At 36.3% G+C, this 16,493-nt stretch overlaps 1 protein-coding gene across 2 annotated transcripts in view; it reads right to left on the bottom strand.

The window, feature by feature from the left end:
* Positions 1–597: 597 nt before the first annotated feature.
* LOC150090381 (protein lev-9-like) overlaps positions 598–16,493 on the bottom strand; it is a 181,946-nt gene continuing 166,050 nt past the window's right edge. For both annotated transcript variants that reach the window (XM_090389840.1, XM_090389841.1), the window contains one exon: positions 598–1,117. In XM_090389840.1, the coding sequence (XP_090245966.1) occupies positions 894–1,117 (224 nt within the window). In that variant the 3' untranslated portion in view covers positions 598–893. The remainder of the gene's footprint in view (positions 1,118–16,493) is intronic.

Below are 16,493 nucleotides of genomic sequence, written 5' to 3'. Positions count from 1 at the left end.
GCAAGTAATTCCACTGACTGTGAAGATATGTTAATAATAAAAATCTGAGACATGATTATTTTAGTGGAAGACTCAGCAATACACAGAAAAGGGCAGGACTCAGTGTTAAACCTTTTTCAATTTAAAGTCATATGCTAATGACATGATTCCATGAAACAAAAAATATGTTAAAATAAATATGTATATTAAAGAATCACTTTAATACTATACTGTTTGAAAATATATGCTAAAGCCAAAACAAAATAAAAAACTCAGTGGCATTAACAATTAATACTACATAATCTGCAACAATAGCAATAGTTTAAACATACAAATGTACAATTGAGGTTCAACAATGGAACCTGACTAGCAGTGAACTAAGTAAATAATCTCTGTCTACATCAAGCATTTCCAACATATTGACAATGGTCCCTATTTTTAAAAAAAAAAATTTATAAACCCATGTCTCATGTAAAATATCAAACTGATGATATTTACATTTTTTATATTTGTAAAAATTAGGCAGTTGTCTAATATACACTCCTTATTTTTATGGCATATCATACTATAATCAAAACATTTTTTGCATAGAAAATTTTTTTTAAACTGATACTAAGAAAAATGAGTTTTAAAATAATATTAAAAAAAAATCAAAATGGTATCTAACCCACTGTTCTCTTCATGGCACTTGAAGTAATAGGCTGTACAGACAGATGCATGGATCTACTGAGGGAGATGGCACTCACAGAGCATCACCAATTTGAAATTGTCCACAAGTTATCAAAATTGAGATTGCAGACATAAATGCTGTAAAAAATGGTGCCGCATTTTCAGCACTATTACAAATATTTGCCTATCCAATATGATCACCTTGCTTTGTAATTATTTAAACTGGTTCTTGCATAAAATAAAAACTACAATGTTGTTGTTGGAATAGGCTTCCTGTCTTTTTCAAGTCTCTTTATTTCATCCATATCTGCTGCATCATTTGGAGAAGCTTTATTTTTCATGCCAGGACTGTCAATTCTTCGCTTTTTCCAACGAATAAAAAAGAAGATACCTAAACATAATGCTGTTAACAGAAAAATAGCACCAATAGCTATTCCAATGATAGTCTGAATTGGCAGTGGCTTCACACCTAAAATTACAGGAAAAAAAAAAACATCAACTTACATACTTTCAGTAATGGTAGAAGGAAGGGGGGAAGAAAGGCAATGCTAAAATTAATTACACAAGTACATTAAATATACCCATCCCGGTTAATATGTATTTATCAAAATAAAAGTGACTTTTTTTAAAAATCAACTGATTCAGGCTTATGTACCACCTGGCTGGAAATGCTACAGAGTTACTTTTGTCCTGAGGTGTGTGCAAACCACAGGAGCAAAATGACTTCAGGCTTATCTCTGTTTGCTCCCCCTTACTATTTTAGACAAAATTGCCTTGAAATCATCTAAGCAAATTTCTGATCCTAGACCAAGATCAGTTCATTATGGCATCTCAGCAGGTTCAACTGAAAAACATGCTGTGAAAGGAGAATCTGCACTGCTTCTTCCTTCACTTCTGCCTTCAGGTCAGTTGCTGTTAGTCCTTTGATATAGCTGCTCCAGAACTATTACTACACCTCAGCACAATTGTAAAGTTGAAATTGTCCTGAAACTGAAAGTAGTTCAACAGTTACTTTATTTGATCACACTTATCTTCTCTAACAAATACACAAGCTGTATTCAGAACATTAGCTTAGGTCTGCCCCAAGGAGGAGCCTGCTCAGCCTTGTTTTTCTCATCCATACTCTTTCCTTTTCTTTTCAGTAATGTCTTTCTCAATTCATTGTGTAATGCTCAACAACTAGCTGACAACTTCTTGGATTATAGAGAACATTTTGGTTTACATGTCAATCCCTCAAAGGCAAAGTACAGTGGAATCTCGTTAATACAAAGTTCAAGGGACCTAAATTTTCATGTTTTGTAATAACGAGGTCCCCCAAAAGTGTCAATTTTGCCGTATTTTGTGGTACATACTGTATATCTAAGAATAATAATAAATAATAATAATATCAAAAATAAATTAATAAAATAAAAACAAAAGCCTTGTCTAACAATACAGTAATAGGAATAACATTTTTTTAAAATTTTATTTTATGTGTTAGATAAACTAAGAAAAAAGCAATTAACGGAAATTAAAATATTGCACAGTATATATTTTGATATATACAATATTTTAGTATCACAGTTAAAAGAATTACAATCTTAATATAAAAGGAGACATACAAACCATTAACTTTTTAATAAATTAATCTAATTCAAAGAAAGAATCCAATGTTTACACAAGTTTTTGTCCTACATGCATTTTTAACTACAGTATAGACATTATCAAATGCAATAGTTGTTTCTTTATCAACGTTACTGCAGGCCAACACATTCTCTATTATGTTTAATGCATTTTGGGCATCTTTTTAGATGGCAGTGCGCACGCTTCTTCACTTTTGCCATCACTGGTAACAAAAACATCATCATTTTGTTTGGTACCCAGCAGCTCTTCTGGTGTTGGCATTGCAACTTCATCATCCACCTTCAAACTCTTCAAATTAGCCAACAAAATCCATATGCTCCTTCAAATTCCTCCATTCCTCAATGTTGCTATCACATTAGTCTGCTGGACCATGTTTTTCGATGATGTTCTCTCCAAAGCCACTCTTTCTGAAGCAGTTGATTATTACACTTGATGTAATACTTTCCAAGCAATAACAAGATTAGGATAGCATTGAAGACATTCCAATTTGGCTGCAAATTGTTCTGTCATTCTATGTTGCGGATCAAGTACGAGTACCTTTTCAGGCAGGCTCTATATACTCCCTTTTGAGGTAATAAATAATGCCTTGATCCATTGGTTGCTTTAAACTGGTGGTATTGGGGGGTAAAAACAATAGCCATATATTTGTCAACTTAAGTGTCTTGGCAGAATGTGCTGTACAACAATCTAGAATCATCAAAATGTTCCCATTTTCTGAAGCCATTCTTCTGTCCAATTTTGATAACCAAGACTGAAAAATTTTGACCGTAAGCCAAGCACTTCTATTGGCCTCATAATCACAGGGAAGTTGGTTAACTGCTTTAAAATATCTTGGCTTGGAAAACTTACCGATCACAGGTGGGCGTAGTTTTGTACTGCCATCTGAATTGCAGCATAACAGAACAGCGAGTCTTTGTTTACTAAATTTTCCACCATGATAACTCTCCTCGAACAGCAAATGTTTTGTTTGGCAGCAAATTATAAAATAAGCCTATCTCTTCAAGATTAAAAATATCCCTTCCCACATATTTTTCAAGAATGGACCATACATTTATCAATAAAACCAGACTCACCGCAAACATTTTGCGAAACCAAGTTATTCCTGTCTTTAAATCTTTGGACCCAGCCGCTGCTGCATTTGAAGTCGCTAATCCCATGTTGCTGAGCTAGATAATTTGCCTTTTCTTGCAAAATCAGACCTGATATTGGCAAATTAGATGCACACATTTGTTGGTACCACTCAAAGTTTTGTGTCAAGCTCCTCACATTTTGCACCATAAATCTTTCCTGTTTATCATCACTGCTCCAGTGTCACCCACTTCAAGTCTTTCGGTTTTTCAGTATTGTAGATAAAGTAGGTAAAGGGATGTTGTATTCCTTTGCAATGTCCGTTTTGCTTCTTTACATCCTATCAGCCTCTTGTATAATTTTTAGTTTAATTTCCAGGCTTAATTCTGTCCGTTTTTGTTTTGTCGTCTTAGCATTGCTATATAAGATTTAATATAAACAAAATTAAAATGAATTTAAAGACAAGTTCCAAAAAAGACATCAGCTCAGATAAAACAGCCCAAAATAGACTGCTGTATATGATAGCAAAAGACTCTGACCTGGGGTAACAATTGCAACTGACCTTATTCCTGTGGGGAACGAGGGAGTGTAAACAACTTAGAAAAACTTTTTATTCTTTTATTAATTTAACAAATCCTTCAGAAAGATGTTTTTCAGAGTGCACTTGATGTTGTAGCTACCATAAACTGCTTTTGTTTACACAAAACTAATTTCTAACAAGTCGGTGCCACCCTTTGAGAAGTAGGGAGCCGGGTGGCCGGGGGCAATAATCAGATCGCTCTGCCAAGATTTGTATTAAACATACAAAATGACAATATTTATTTCTTACGGGGTGGAAAAGAACTTTGTAATATATATTAACCGAATTTTGTAATAAACGAATATACAGTATTTACATAGAAAAACCTATCCTTTCGCAGGGAAATGGTACGAGCTTCATATAAATGAGTACTTTGTATAAACTGAGTTTGTATTAACGAGATTTTATTGTATCTGCTTGCCCCCTCTTTCCTGCAAACCAGATTAAATTTTTAGGAGTACACCTGGATTTGAAACTTCTTTTCTCAGACAACTGCACAAAGCAGTGGTCCACCATTCTAGCAGCATTTTGGTTTATAAAGTGTGACCTTGCTGTCATTTATAATTCAAATACTATACACAAATATTTTGCCATTATATCCTACCTCACTAATCTGGTCTTTCATCTCAAAATCTGCTCTTCAGCCTATCATGTTGGCTGAATATTTTCTCATAAGATGATTAAATGACAAGCTTGGACATCCTATTGTGTCAACTTGACATCAACAGAACAAACAAAAATTGAAATAGTGCCTATTACTATTTGCTAGCAATAATGATTCAATGTTTTGTAACTCTAATCACTGGCCAAAGTAACTTCCTTTAACATGCAGAGCATTCTGAAGTGTAAATTGCATCCAAGGCTATCAGAGCCATCCCACCTCTTCAAGTCTAAACTCTACAGAATAAATAGATTTGATTCTTCTTTTATGAACTCTATCAAACTAGTTACCTGCTTCAATACTGACCATAAATAGATTCATGATAAGGTGACCATAAATAGATTCATGCACAGAAAAATTGTTTTAGATTCACTCATATCAACTTTTAAATTTTTCAGTCTTATCTTCAGTTTCGTTTTTATTTTATTACTTTATTATAATCACATTTACCTATTTCATATGTTATTAATAGGTTATTATCATAATTAATTCATGCAAGCACTAAGTTTGGCTGTACCAGGGTATTGCCCTTGCTTTATTAGATGGTAATAAATGGTTTTACATACACACACACAAAATTGCACTAACTTTATACTTTTCATTCATACTTTTCATGCTGTTCGCTTTCCTTCAACTAATTTTTTTTCCACACTCTGGACTATTAGTATTTATGAGGGCAAGGAGTGTCTATTTCTATCTTAATTCCATACCTAATTTTGCCTCCTTGCTATACCATTGACAGTGACCACAACACAAAACATATACACAAAATGAGAATATACAAGTAATATTACCTCTGCAGCAAGTTGCAAGCTATGCCCAATAACAAAAAACTGCATATAAACAGAAAAATCTCATAAATAACACATATACATGTGTGTGTATTAATATTAACAGTGGCAAATGATGAAAGAAAGCAAGCTTATACAGCATCAGTTGAGAAAAAACCAATGACAACAACACTTCCCATATCACCTTCCTGTCTCCTCTAACAGTTTATCCAGTTTTGCCTTGAATTTATTCAAACTATCCACTTTCACAACACCGGATGGAAGTCTATTTCTACAAACCACAATCCACTGGCCGAAGGGAAATTTCTGAATGTCTATATGCAACCAATTTGAATTTCAATGTATGTCCCTTTCATGTGTGTAATCTGTACACAGGCAGGAATGGACTTGAAATAACTTAGCTAACTTATAAAAGCTATTATATAAAGCTATTAGAATGGTGCTGTATAGCCCACATTATAAATATGGTTATGGGAGTATCCACTTAAAAAAACAAGGAAGTTTAAAATATTTGATAAAATAAGCCAATATTACCCTCTTACTATGTTTTTTGCATTTCTGAATGAATCATGTGCTTTCTGCCTCAAAACCACACCTACACAACCATACAGCATTACGACAATATTTCACAAAAAAAAAAAAAGTGTGATTACAAATTTGGGTAACTGCATTAGTTTTTTTCTTCTTCTTATTTTTCTTTACTTTGTGTAAATTTTTAAAAATTCTTATATTCAAAGAAAACATGAAAGCATAATGACAGTAATAAAATAGTCCCATCTTTTTCATGATCTCAAGCTCTTCCACATTCATCTAAGTGTTCACTTGATCAGAACAAAAAAGTGTCAAAATCAGTAATAGACTTCCACTTAGTAAAAGCCAGACCCAACATATCTTCAACTACACTAAAGGCAAATTCTCATGTTAATGTGGAGAAAAAAAAAAAAAATAAACTTTAGAATTAAAAGAAAAAAATTTATTAATGTGAAATTAAAATAGGTTGTCTATTGTATCATATTCCTTATAAATAAAATAAGCCTCAAATGATACTCTCTGAACAAAACGTTTTTTTTTTTTCCTAGTATACTTATTTTGCCATTTTATTTATTTAATGTCACATTTAAGTAAAATAAAGCAAAATCTGATCAAAGATCAAAACCTTTTTTTAGTTTTGAGTCATCATAAATATCTCCCAGCAACACTACTTGATCTTCTGACTGAGTTTGAAAACAAAGTTCTTCCACAATCTTTTATACCAATTTTTTTTTTTTTTTTTTTTTTTTTTTGTATAACACTAAGGAATGACACCACACAAGAGAATGTAGGCAGAACAAAGTAGAAAAATACATGATATTAAAATCTGAATTCAATTTATAAGAATTGTTTTGTCAGTAATGTGTATGTATACAGTATATGAATATATATTTTGGGTCAGGGGACATATATTGTAAGAAATCTATACTCAATGTTTTCCTGTAATTCTAACCATCACGGCTGAAGTGAATATTGTACCGTCACTCAAATAGAGTGATTAAAAAACATACGTATATGCATTTTAAATGAAGATGTTCAGGAACTATGCTTCAAGACAAAAATGAGTCATCACACCTCGAGAAATGAACAAGTTAGCTGATACTGAACTGAATGCCACATGGGCAAGTTTCACACTATGTACTCATCTGCTGACATGTGCATTAGCAAATATTTTTGATAATGCACATGTCAGCAGATGAGAAAGAACTATAGATTATTTGCTATGCACATTCTGCTGGAGTACTACTCTGCTGAAAGAACTATAGATCACACTAGAGAAGAAATGTTGCTTTACATTGCCCTTGTTGATGTTCATTTTCATCAAATGTAGGGCCCAAATTTATGAATATTAATGAAAACAAATAAAATATATTGAAGAGAAAAAAAAAAACATTTTTCTTTGGACTGGTAAAACATAACCAGTGCATTTTAAAAACTGCTAGTGTGCATAACAAACATTTTAACTTTAATGCTTGTTTTAATTGCAGTCTCAAATTTGCATATTAACAGCATCACAACCTATAACAGTAGAATTCAGATAACCTAAGCATCATTATCTGCCTATTCCTGCCAATATAATACAATACATAATAGTGGTTCTAAGAGTGAAGTTGGTAACTGCAGACCGGTTAGTCTGACTTCAGTGGTAGGAAAAATCTTAGAGGCAGTGATTAAGAGTGCAATCCATGACACACAACATGGCTTGTTAAGGGAAAATCATGCTCAACTAACTTAATAGGCTAGTTTGGCACAGTTACTTGTGAATTGGATTTAGGAAATAATTTCAACATAGTTTAATTGGATTTTATAAGCATTTGACTTGGCCCCTCATGAGAGGTTACTGTATAATAATAATAAATTTTCAGTTTATACTCCAGGATGACCAGTGGTGACCTGTGAATATTTTAACAATGGGCTCGTAGTTTTTCTGACTTTATTCTTTTTTTTTTTTTTACAACTAGGGAAATATAATGGATACATTTTTTTCATGATAAAATTTTAATATTGCAAATAAAAAATTACATGAAATATTTCCCACATCACTAATAACAAATTATCACAAAACATTCTAGAATCAGTGCATAGCATACGCTTCTTGATTAGATCGGGGTTCGAGCACGTGACCACCAAAATACGGAGGATGCGGAAAGGTCAGGGAATGACTACCGCATATCCCCAGAGCAATATGGCCTTAGTTGCTAGTGTTCCTAAAAACCAAATAACAACAACATTCTAGAATATAAAGAGAAATATTACATAAAAAAAAAAAAAAAAAAAAAAAGTCTAGAAAAGGTACACAAAAATCACTGATTACATGAAAAATTATTACGCAAATATTCAAGAAAAATTTATTCCAAAAATTGCCATACAGAATTTACTTTTTTATATTTGCTGTCAGTCTTCTGCTTTGCTCAAGAGTTGAGTGATTGCAGGGGAAAGATTTGATGTAACAATCCGGATAAAATTTAAGCAATGGTTTGCCATTTAGATTTATCATCATCATCATATCTGAAATGTTTAATTGTCAAAGATGTTCATTTTATTGTTACAACATTATTCATTATGCTTGCTCAGCTTTAGCACTTTCAAGGATATTTCTGGCTTTTTTAATTGAAAAGGGAATTTCATTCTATTTTATAAAGATTAGCATTAGTAGAGGCACATGATTGCAAGAAAGCAGGCTTATAGCAGCATCAGCCAAAAAAAAAAAAAAAAAAAAAAGAAACCTCCCCATTTCATTGATCTATTCATTCCAAAGGTTTGTCTAGTTCTGCCTTGAATTTATTTAAGCTATCAACTTCCACAACAGCAGATGGAAGTTTGTTCCAGCAATCAACTACCTGCTGGCTAAAGGCAAACTTCCACAAATCTATTCTACAACTGTCTTTCCTCAGTTTGAATCTATGTCCCCTCAGGTTTGTAATTTGAGCAAGAGGAAGAATCCCATCAGCATTGAGCCTGCTCAATCCATTCAATGCCTTATACACCTCAATCAGATCACCTCGCAAGTGCCTAGTCTCCAGAAGCTGCAATTTGCAGAATTTAAACCTTCCTTCATAAGAGCACCAATTTGTTCCCTTCAACAGTCTTGTTGCCCTTCTCTGTACTTGTTCTAGCAACTCTACATCCTTCCTAAAATGACACTTCTAGACTTGTACGCAGTACTCAAGGTGTGGCCTAACCATTGTCTTATACATGGGAATAATCACCTCCTTATCCCTGCTTGCAAAATTCCTGTATATCACTGACAAGATCCCATGACCTACTCTGGCAGTGTCTGCACTGTTCAGAAAACTTCATATCTGACTGCACAATTACCGCCAGGTTTCTTTTGTTCTCCACTACCCTGAGTGTAACACCACCCAGTTGGTACATTTCTCTATGGCTACTGCTACCCATATGCAGTACTTTGCATTTGTCAATGTTAAACCTCAGTTGCCACTTCTCAGCCCATCTACCCAACTTTTCCAGATCCTGTTGCAACAGCATACTGTCATTACTGTTAGTAACAATCCTGACAACCTTCGCATCATCTGCAAACTTTGACATTAAGCTTGATATGCCTTCATCAATATCAGATAAACTGTTTGATAAAATCTCTAGTAAAGTCATTAATATTTATTACAAAACAAATTTCTTATTTGTTTTTCACCCTCCTGCCATGGAGACAAAAGTTCTTCCATATTCCACGTTTCTGGGTAGCATATGTTTAAAATTTCTTCCAATTCCTCATTGTGAACGATATCATTATTTTCTTTATTTAATTTAAAATTACTCTGTTACATTAGGCAATCACTAATATTGTGGAACGGTTTAATAACTTGTCAAGAAGTAATTTTTTTAACATGGTCTTACTTTTGATTTTCAAATTCTTTAACATGCTCTCAATTTTAGCTTCATAATTTTCTTCAAAATTTTTCAAATTAGCAACAGCATTGATAGTTTGAATAATTATCTGCTTTTACTACAGTTATGATGCGACTTTGTAAAGCTTCTGAAAGGTAAGAGAGCACCTGCAGGATGCCGAGCGTTAGTGCTAAATCATTAAGAAATTCCAGATTTAATATTTAGTTTAATAATTTAGCAATTATCCTTAAATCACACTGTTTTTGTAGCTTGATGACAATGCACACAGTTTTTTTTTTTTTTTTTAATTAATGCCTGTATGCCATTATATTTTGGAACATTTTCTTCACAGTGAAGGCCTCGACACAGTTTAAAAATCTGCCATCATTTCATCTTCAGAAAGTTTATTTAATGTTTTCTACATCAGCATATTCAGGGAGGCAACTAGAGGGAGTAATAGTCTTGATTTGATTATCAGTAGTGATTCTTCATGCATTAAGAATCTGCAGATAGAGGAACCACTAGATGTGCTGAAGTGGGATTTATTCAAAGAGGTAACTACCATCAGGGGTAAAGGGAAGGGTTATTGCTTTCGTAAAGGTGACTATGATGGTCTGAGACAGTATTTAAATTCTATACAGTGGGACCAACTGATGATGTTACCAACAGCCAATTCAAAATGGGAAGCATTCAAAGAACTCATCTTGGAAGCTACTAGGCTTTACATACCAACTAAGACATATTGTTCAAGGTTTAAGCCTAAATGGATGTCAGATGAACTAATGAGACATATGGCAGAGAAGGAAAATGCATGGGATACATATAAATTAACACGTGACACAAAAGCCTATGATAGATATGTTGATCTGTAACCAAATTACAAAGGAGGTTAGGCAGGCGAAGGCAGATTATGAGAAATCTTTGGCAAGTGATGCAAAGAAACACAGCAAAGAGTTCTTTAGTTATGTAAACTCTAGAAGGAAGGGTTTGTTTGTTTGTTTGTTATTTGGTTTTTAGGAGCATTAGCAACTAAGGCCATATTGCTCAGGGAATATGCGGTGGTCATTCCATGACCTTTCTGCATCCTCCGTATTTAGAAGGAAGGGGATGAATCAGATTGGTCAACTTGATATCGATGGTTCAACTGTTGATGACCTTGCTCAGGTAGCTAACAAACTAAATGAATATTTTGCATCGACATTCACACATGAGGAGTTATTCAGCGAGGGTGTTATTCAGCCAGAGGTGTATTCAACTCTGGCAGTAAGCTAGATAATCTTGTAATAACTGAGAGTAAAGTGGAGGAGAAATTGTTGAAGATAAACACAAGAAAGGCACCTGGGGTGGATGGGATCTATCCAGTTATATTGAAGGAGGCAGCAAAGGAAATAAGCAAACCCTTAGCCATAATTATGAGAGCTTCCTTGGACTCAGGGGAGTTATCCATCGGCTGGAGATGTGCAAATGTGACCCCAATTCACAAAGGAGGATCAAAGGCTGACACAAGTAATTATAGACCTGTGAACTTAACTTCTGTTCCAAGAAAATTAATGGAGGCACTGGTTAAAGAAGCACTGCAGGATCATCTAGACAAGACTTCAGGTATAGCTCGGACACAGCATGGTTTTGTTAAGGGAAAGTCTTGTCTGACCAATTTGATTGGATACTATGATGCAGTCACAAAAGAACTGGATACAGGGAATAACTTTGATATTATATACTTGGATCTTAGAAAGGCTTTTGATACTGTTGCACATGGAAGACTGCTGCACAAATTGGAGCAGTGTGGCATTGGAGGCAAATTGGTGCTATGGATAAAGGGTTGGTTGAGGGGGAGAAGACAGAGTGGTAATCAATGGACACTGCTCATCGTGGACTAATGTTATTAGTGGAGTCCCTCAGGGTTCAGTGTTGGGTCTATCATTGTTTTCTGTATTTATAAATAATAATGATGGTATGTCCAAGCTTAATGTCCAAGTTTGCAGACGATACAAAGGTTGGCAGGGTTCTTAAGGACACTACTTTTTTTTTTTTTTTTTTATCTGAACCCCAAACACGAGAGGTATTAGAACCTATAGTACTTAGTACCGTGCTTGAGTTGGAGGTTGAGAAGACGAAAGCAGATATTTGTTGACATTGGACTTCAACTTCTGTAGATTGTAATTTTCAGGAAATACGTATGAAGGAAGGTTGTTCCAGAAAACGGCAGTTGAATGAATAAATGAGGAAGATGAAAAGTTGGTTCTGTGGGTTTGAAGTTGGACAGTAAATGGATGTTGGCTGGTGGCGACACGTGTTCGGACTGTTTTGAAAGAGAGAGCGGGAATTATAGAAGCCAATTCAGAAGAACAGTGCCCATGGAAGTATCTGTAGAAGAGGCATGCAGCAGAAACAGTGCATCCATGAGAAAGCAAGTGGAGAGACTCTGTTAGAGATGAATCATTAATTAACCTAACTGCCCTCTTCTGAATGGAATCAAGAAGCCTGAGAGAGGTTTTGGGGGCACCACGGAATATTCTTCCCCAGATGTGGGAAGAATATTCCATGGCAGGGCGGATTTGCGATTTATACAGAGTGAGCTGTTTGGAAGAAAAGTAACGCCGAGAGCGAAAGAGAAAACCAAGTTTTTTAGATGCAGAGGAAGCAATATTTGTAATGAATTGTGTCAAGAGAGATTAGAAGTCAGGGTAATCCCCAAAAGAGATCTATATTTTTGCCGAGAAATCGGAGTGTCACTAAAGATAAGCATAGGAGCAGAAGAATCCTTTTTGCGAGATATAAGACAAGACTGAGTTTTAGAAAGGTTGAAATCAACTAAGTTGTCTTTGCCCCACTGGAGAATTACCTGAAGATCGGCATTTAAGGAATTGGCAGCAGATTTTCGAGAACTTGAAGCTGATTGAGCAGGATAAGGTTTCTCAAAATGGAAAGTGGAATGCAATGTGCTATCATCGGCAAAACTATGGATAGGATTTCTAGTCAATGGAAGAATGTCATTGATATACAAGAGGAAAAGAGTGGGGGAAAGAACTGAACCTTGGGGGACACCGGCATTAGTGGAGAAGTTAGAAGACAGAGAGCCATCTACCATCACCCTCAGTGAGCGATCAGAGAGAAAACTGGATAACCAATTACTAAAAACAGTTGGCAAACCATAAGATGGAAGCTTGTTAAGAAGACCTTTATGCCAAACACGATCAAAAGCCTTTGAGATGTCAAGAGCAACTACTTGTGTTTCACCGAACCTTTCCATTGAATTAGTCCACAAATGGGTAACATAAGCCAGAATATCACCAGTGGATCGACACTGACGGAATCCATACTGGCGATCGTTGATCAGACGGAAAGGTTTCTAGGTAGTTTAAGAGTTGGCGGTTAATTGATTTCTCCATTACTTTAGAAAGAGTAGAAGTAAGTGCAATGGGACGATAATTGGATGGGAGGGATTTGTCACCCTTTTTAGGAACTGGCTGGATATGAGCAAATTTCCAAGCAGAAGGAAAAACACCTTTGGAATAAAAAAGTGAAAAAAGGCGGCAAAGAATAGGAGTAAGTTCAGGAGCACAGGTTTTGAGAACAAGTGGAGAAATACCATCAGGACCTGGAGCTTTCTTAGCATCAAGATTCATCAAAATCCTTCTGATATCCTTTTGACGGAACACCACAGGAGGCATTGAATGGAGCATGTTAGGAATGGTGGGAGGTGTTTTACCAAGATCATTAATACATGAGCTGGAAGAAAAATGGGATGCTAGCAGGTCACCTTTATCCTTGGCTGAAGTGACAACAGAACCATCTGGTTTGGACAGAAGTGGGAGCAGAGATGGGCAAAAGTTGCGGCCAATAGCTTTGGCAAGAGACTAGAATGCTCGGCTACCATTAGGGCAAGAAGCAAGTTTTCTACTCTTAGCCTGTTCAAACTCTAGTTTGGACTGATTAATAACTGCTTTACAATTGTTGCGAGCTTTGGTGTAGGCAGAAAATGAAACTGAAGAATTAGAAAGAAGCCAATTACGATATGCAACATTCTTCTCTTGGACAGCCTTAGCACATTTATTGGAAAACCAAGGTTTAGATAAAGGACGAGATTTTAAAGTGGAGTGTGGGATAAAGGATTCCATTCCTGCAAGAATAATTTCACTGACACGATTTGAGCAAACGTTGACATCAGAAGTTTTGAAACAGTAATCAGACCGAGGAAAAGAAGAAAAGAAGTCTCGCAGGTCATCCCATTTTGCATTCTTGTAATGCCAAACAATACAAGGTTGGGAATAGCCATGAGTTATAAAGGCTCCATTGGAGAAGAGACAATCACCAAGTTGTGATCTGAAGTGCCTAAAGGACCTCTCACTTCGACCTTGTACTTAGAAGGGTTGTTTGTGAGAAAAAGATAAAGTGTATTGGCTGTATGATTAGGATTGTCCGGTATTCTTGTAGGTAAATGAACAATCTGTGCTACGTCATTAGTAATTGCAAAAGCCTCAGCATCTCGACCTGCTGGGTCGGTGTGACTAGAAAACGGAAGCCAGCTGGAGTTGTGAACATTAAAATCACCAAGGAAAATTACCTCACTGTTAGGAGAGTTGGACTGGGGAAAGTCAAGTTGCAAAGAGAGGAAGTCAAAGAGCTCCAAGTGATTAGTGGAGTTGGGAGAATGGTAGAGACAACAAATGAATTTGACACAATGAGGTAGAGAGATTTTAAGCCAGAGAAGATCAAAGAGAGGAGATTCCAAATTGCCAAGTCTCTGACAGGGAATATCAGAACGGACATATGAGGCGAAAGGAATCATACAGCAAATAATTTGGACATCTGAGATGAGCAGTAGTTGAATCAACCGATAACTGAGATTCAGTCAGAAAATGTACATGGAGTTTGGAAGACTGCAAGTGGAAATGGACATCGTTGAGATTAGAATTGAGACCACGTATATTTGTGAAATGAATTAGGAAGTCCTTGGGAGGTTTAGATCTTTTCGCAGATAAGCTTGCTCTATTATTTTGACAATTCATGGTGTATTCAATAGTAAGAAAAAGTGGGTGGGACATGCTGTATGAAGTAATGAAATTTTTGGATATGGCGTACATGTGGAAAGAATATACCCAGATCCTTGACATAACGTGGCCTCGACAATGCTCCCCGCATACACACTACTCGGACTCCCTGCAGTCACTATCTGGCAGCGTAGAGGTAGCAAGACTATACACTAGCTGATCCGGAAGCCTCCTAGAGAGTTACCAATAGGTTTGGTCCGGTGTACTAACTAGCCGCTGACCTGCGAACACCGTTTTAGAGCTGTACCCTCGAAATGTAAGGAATATTGGATCTCGCCACGACATTCATCGTAACCTCAAAAGTCATCAATCATACTGAATGATGGAAGAGATAGGGAAGGGTTGACCGGACCTTAGCTCTAAAGACTAAACATGGGTTCCACCACTTCAAGCCTCCAATAAGCAAAGTGGTGGTATTTCACAGGTGATGAGAGTCATCTACCACCTAGTATTGCCTGGTAACATAGAGGGGCGGCGTTCCTCCATGTTGTGTGGGCGCCACACCTCGACACCTGCTTACGTTGATTCACACCTGGGTGGTCACCCACCATATACTTGTGCATGGAGGTTATACCCAGGATTACTAACAGTCCCACCATCGTGAAGGTGCAAGCAGAGGATTTGGCTGTCATAGAATGTCCGGACTTCACCGAAATTGGGTCCACTTGACTTGAGTGTCAGCCGAATATCAGTTCCATCAGCGTTTTAGACTCCCAGGTAGCAAGTACAGCTCGTCTGGCATATCTGAGAGAATGTCTGTGACAACCTCAAGGACCACGCAACTTACGCAACAGGATCTGGAAAGGTTGAGCGGATGGGCTAAGAGGTGGCATATGAAGTTTAACATTGACAAATGGAAAGTACTACATATGGGAAACAGCAACCCCAGAACAACGTATCAACTCTTTGGTACTACACTGACAGTGGTAGAGAATGAAAAGGACATGGGGGTAATTGTGCAGGCAGATATGAAGTTCTCTGAACAGTGCAGAAGGGCTGCAAGAGTAGCTCATGATGTCTTATCAATGATATACAGGAATTTTTCTAGCAGGGATAAGCTGGAACGAGTACAGAGAAGGGCAACAAGATTAGTGAATGGAAAAAAAGGGTTGCTCTTACGAAGAAAGGTTTACGTTTTGCAAATTACAGTGTCTGGAGACTAGGCATCGGCGAGGTGATCTGATAGAGGTGTATAAAGCGTTGAATGGTTTGAGCATGCTCAATGTTGATGGGATTCTGCCTCTTTCTCAGAATAATCACTTGAAAGGGCATAAATTCAAATTGAGGAAAGACAGATGTAGGATAGATGTGCGGAAATTTGCCTTTAGCCAGCGGGTAGTTGGTTGGTGGAACAGACTTCCATCCCTTGTTGTGAAGTTGATAGTCTAAATACATTTAAGGCTCAGCTGGACAGGTATTTCGAACGAACGGAGGGGTGAAGTGGAAGTTTTTTTTTTTTTTTGGCTGATGCTGCATAAGCTTGCTTTCTTGCATCATATGCCTCTACTAATGCTAATGCTACCATCCTGAATAATGTAAATGTTGGAAGTGATCACAGAATGGTAAGATGCACACTTGATATAGATGTAAGAAAAAAAAAGGAAAAAAGTGACCCGAGTAAATAATATGAAGAGGAGAAAAAGCAGCATGTACTGGAACTTAAGAACAAGTTTGAGCTTCTGCAGACATTC

The sequence above is a fragment of the Mastigoproctus giganteus genome, chromosome 2 (assembly GCF_048544385.1).
Source record: "Mastigoproctus giganteus isolate SK-2022 chromosome 2, ASM4854438v1, whole genome shotgun sequence".
Lineage (NCBI taxonomy): Eukaryota > Metazoa > Arthropoda > Arachnida > Uropygi > Thelyphonidae > Mastigoproctus > Mastigoproctus giganteus.
Note: the sequence above shows the minus strand (reverse complement) of the source record. Positions and strands in the feature narration are given on the sequence as shown.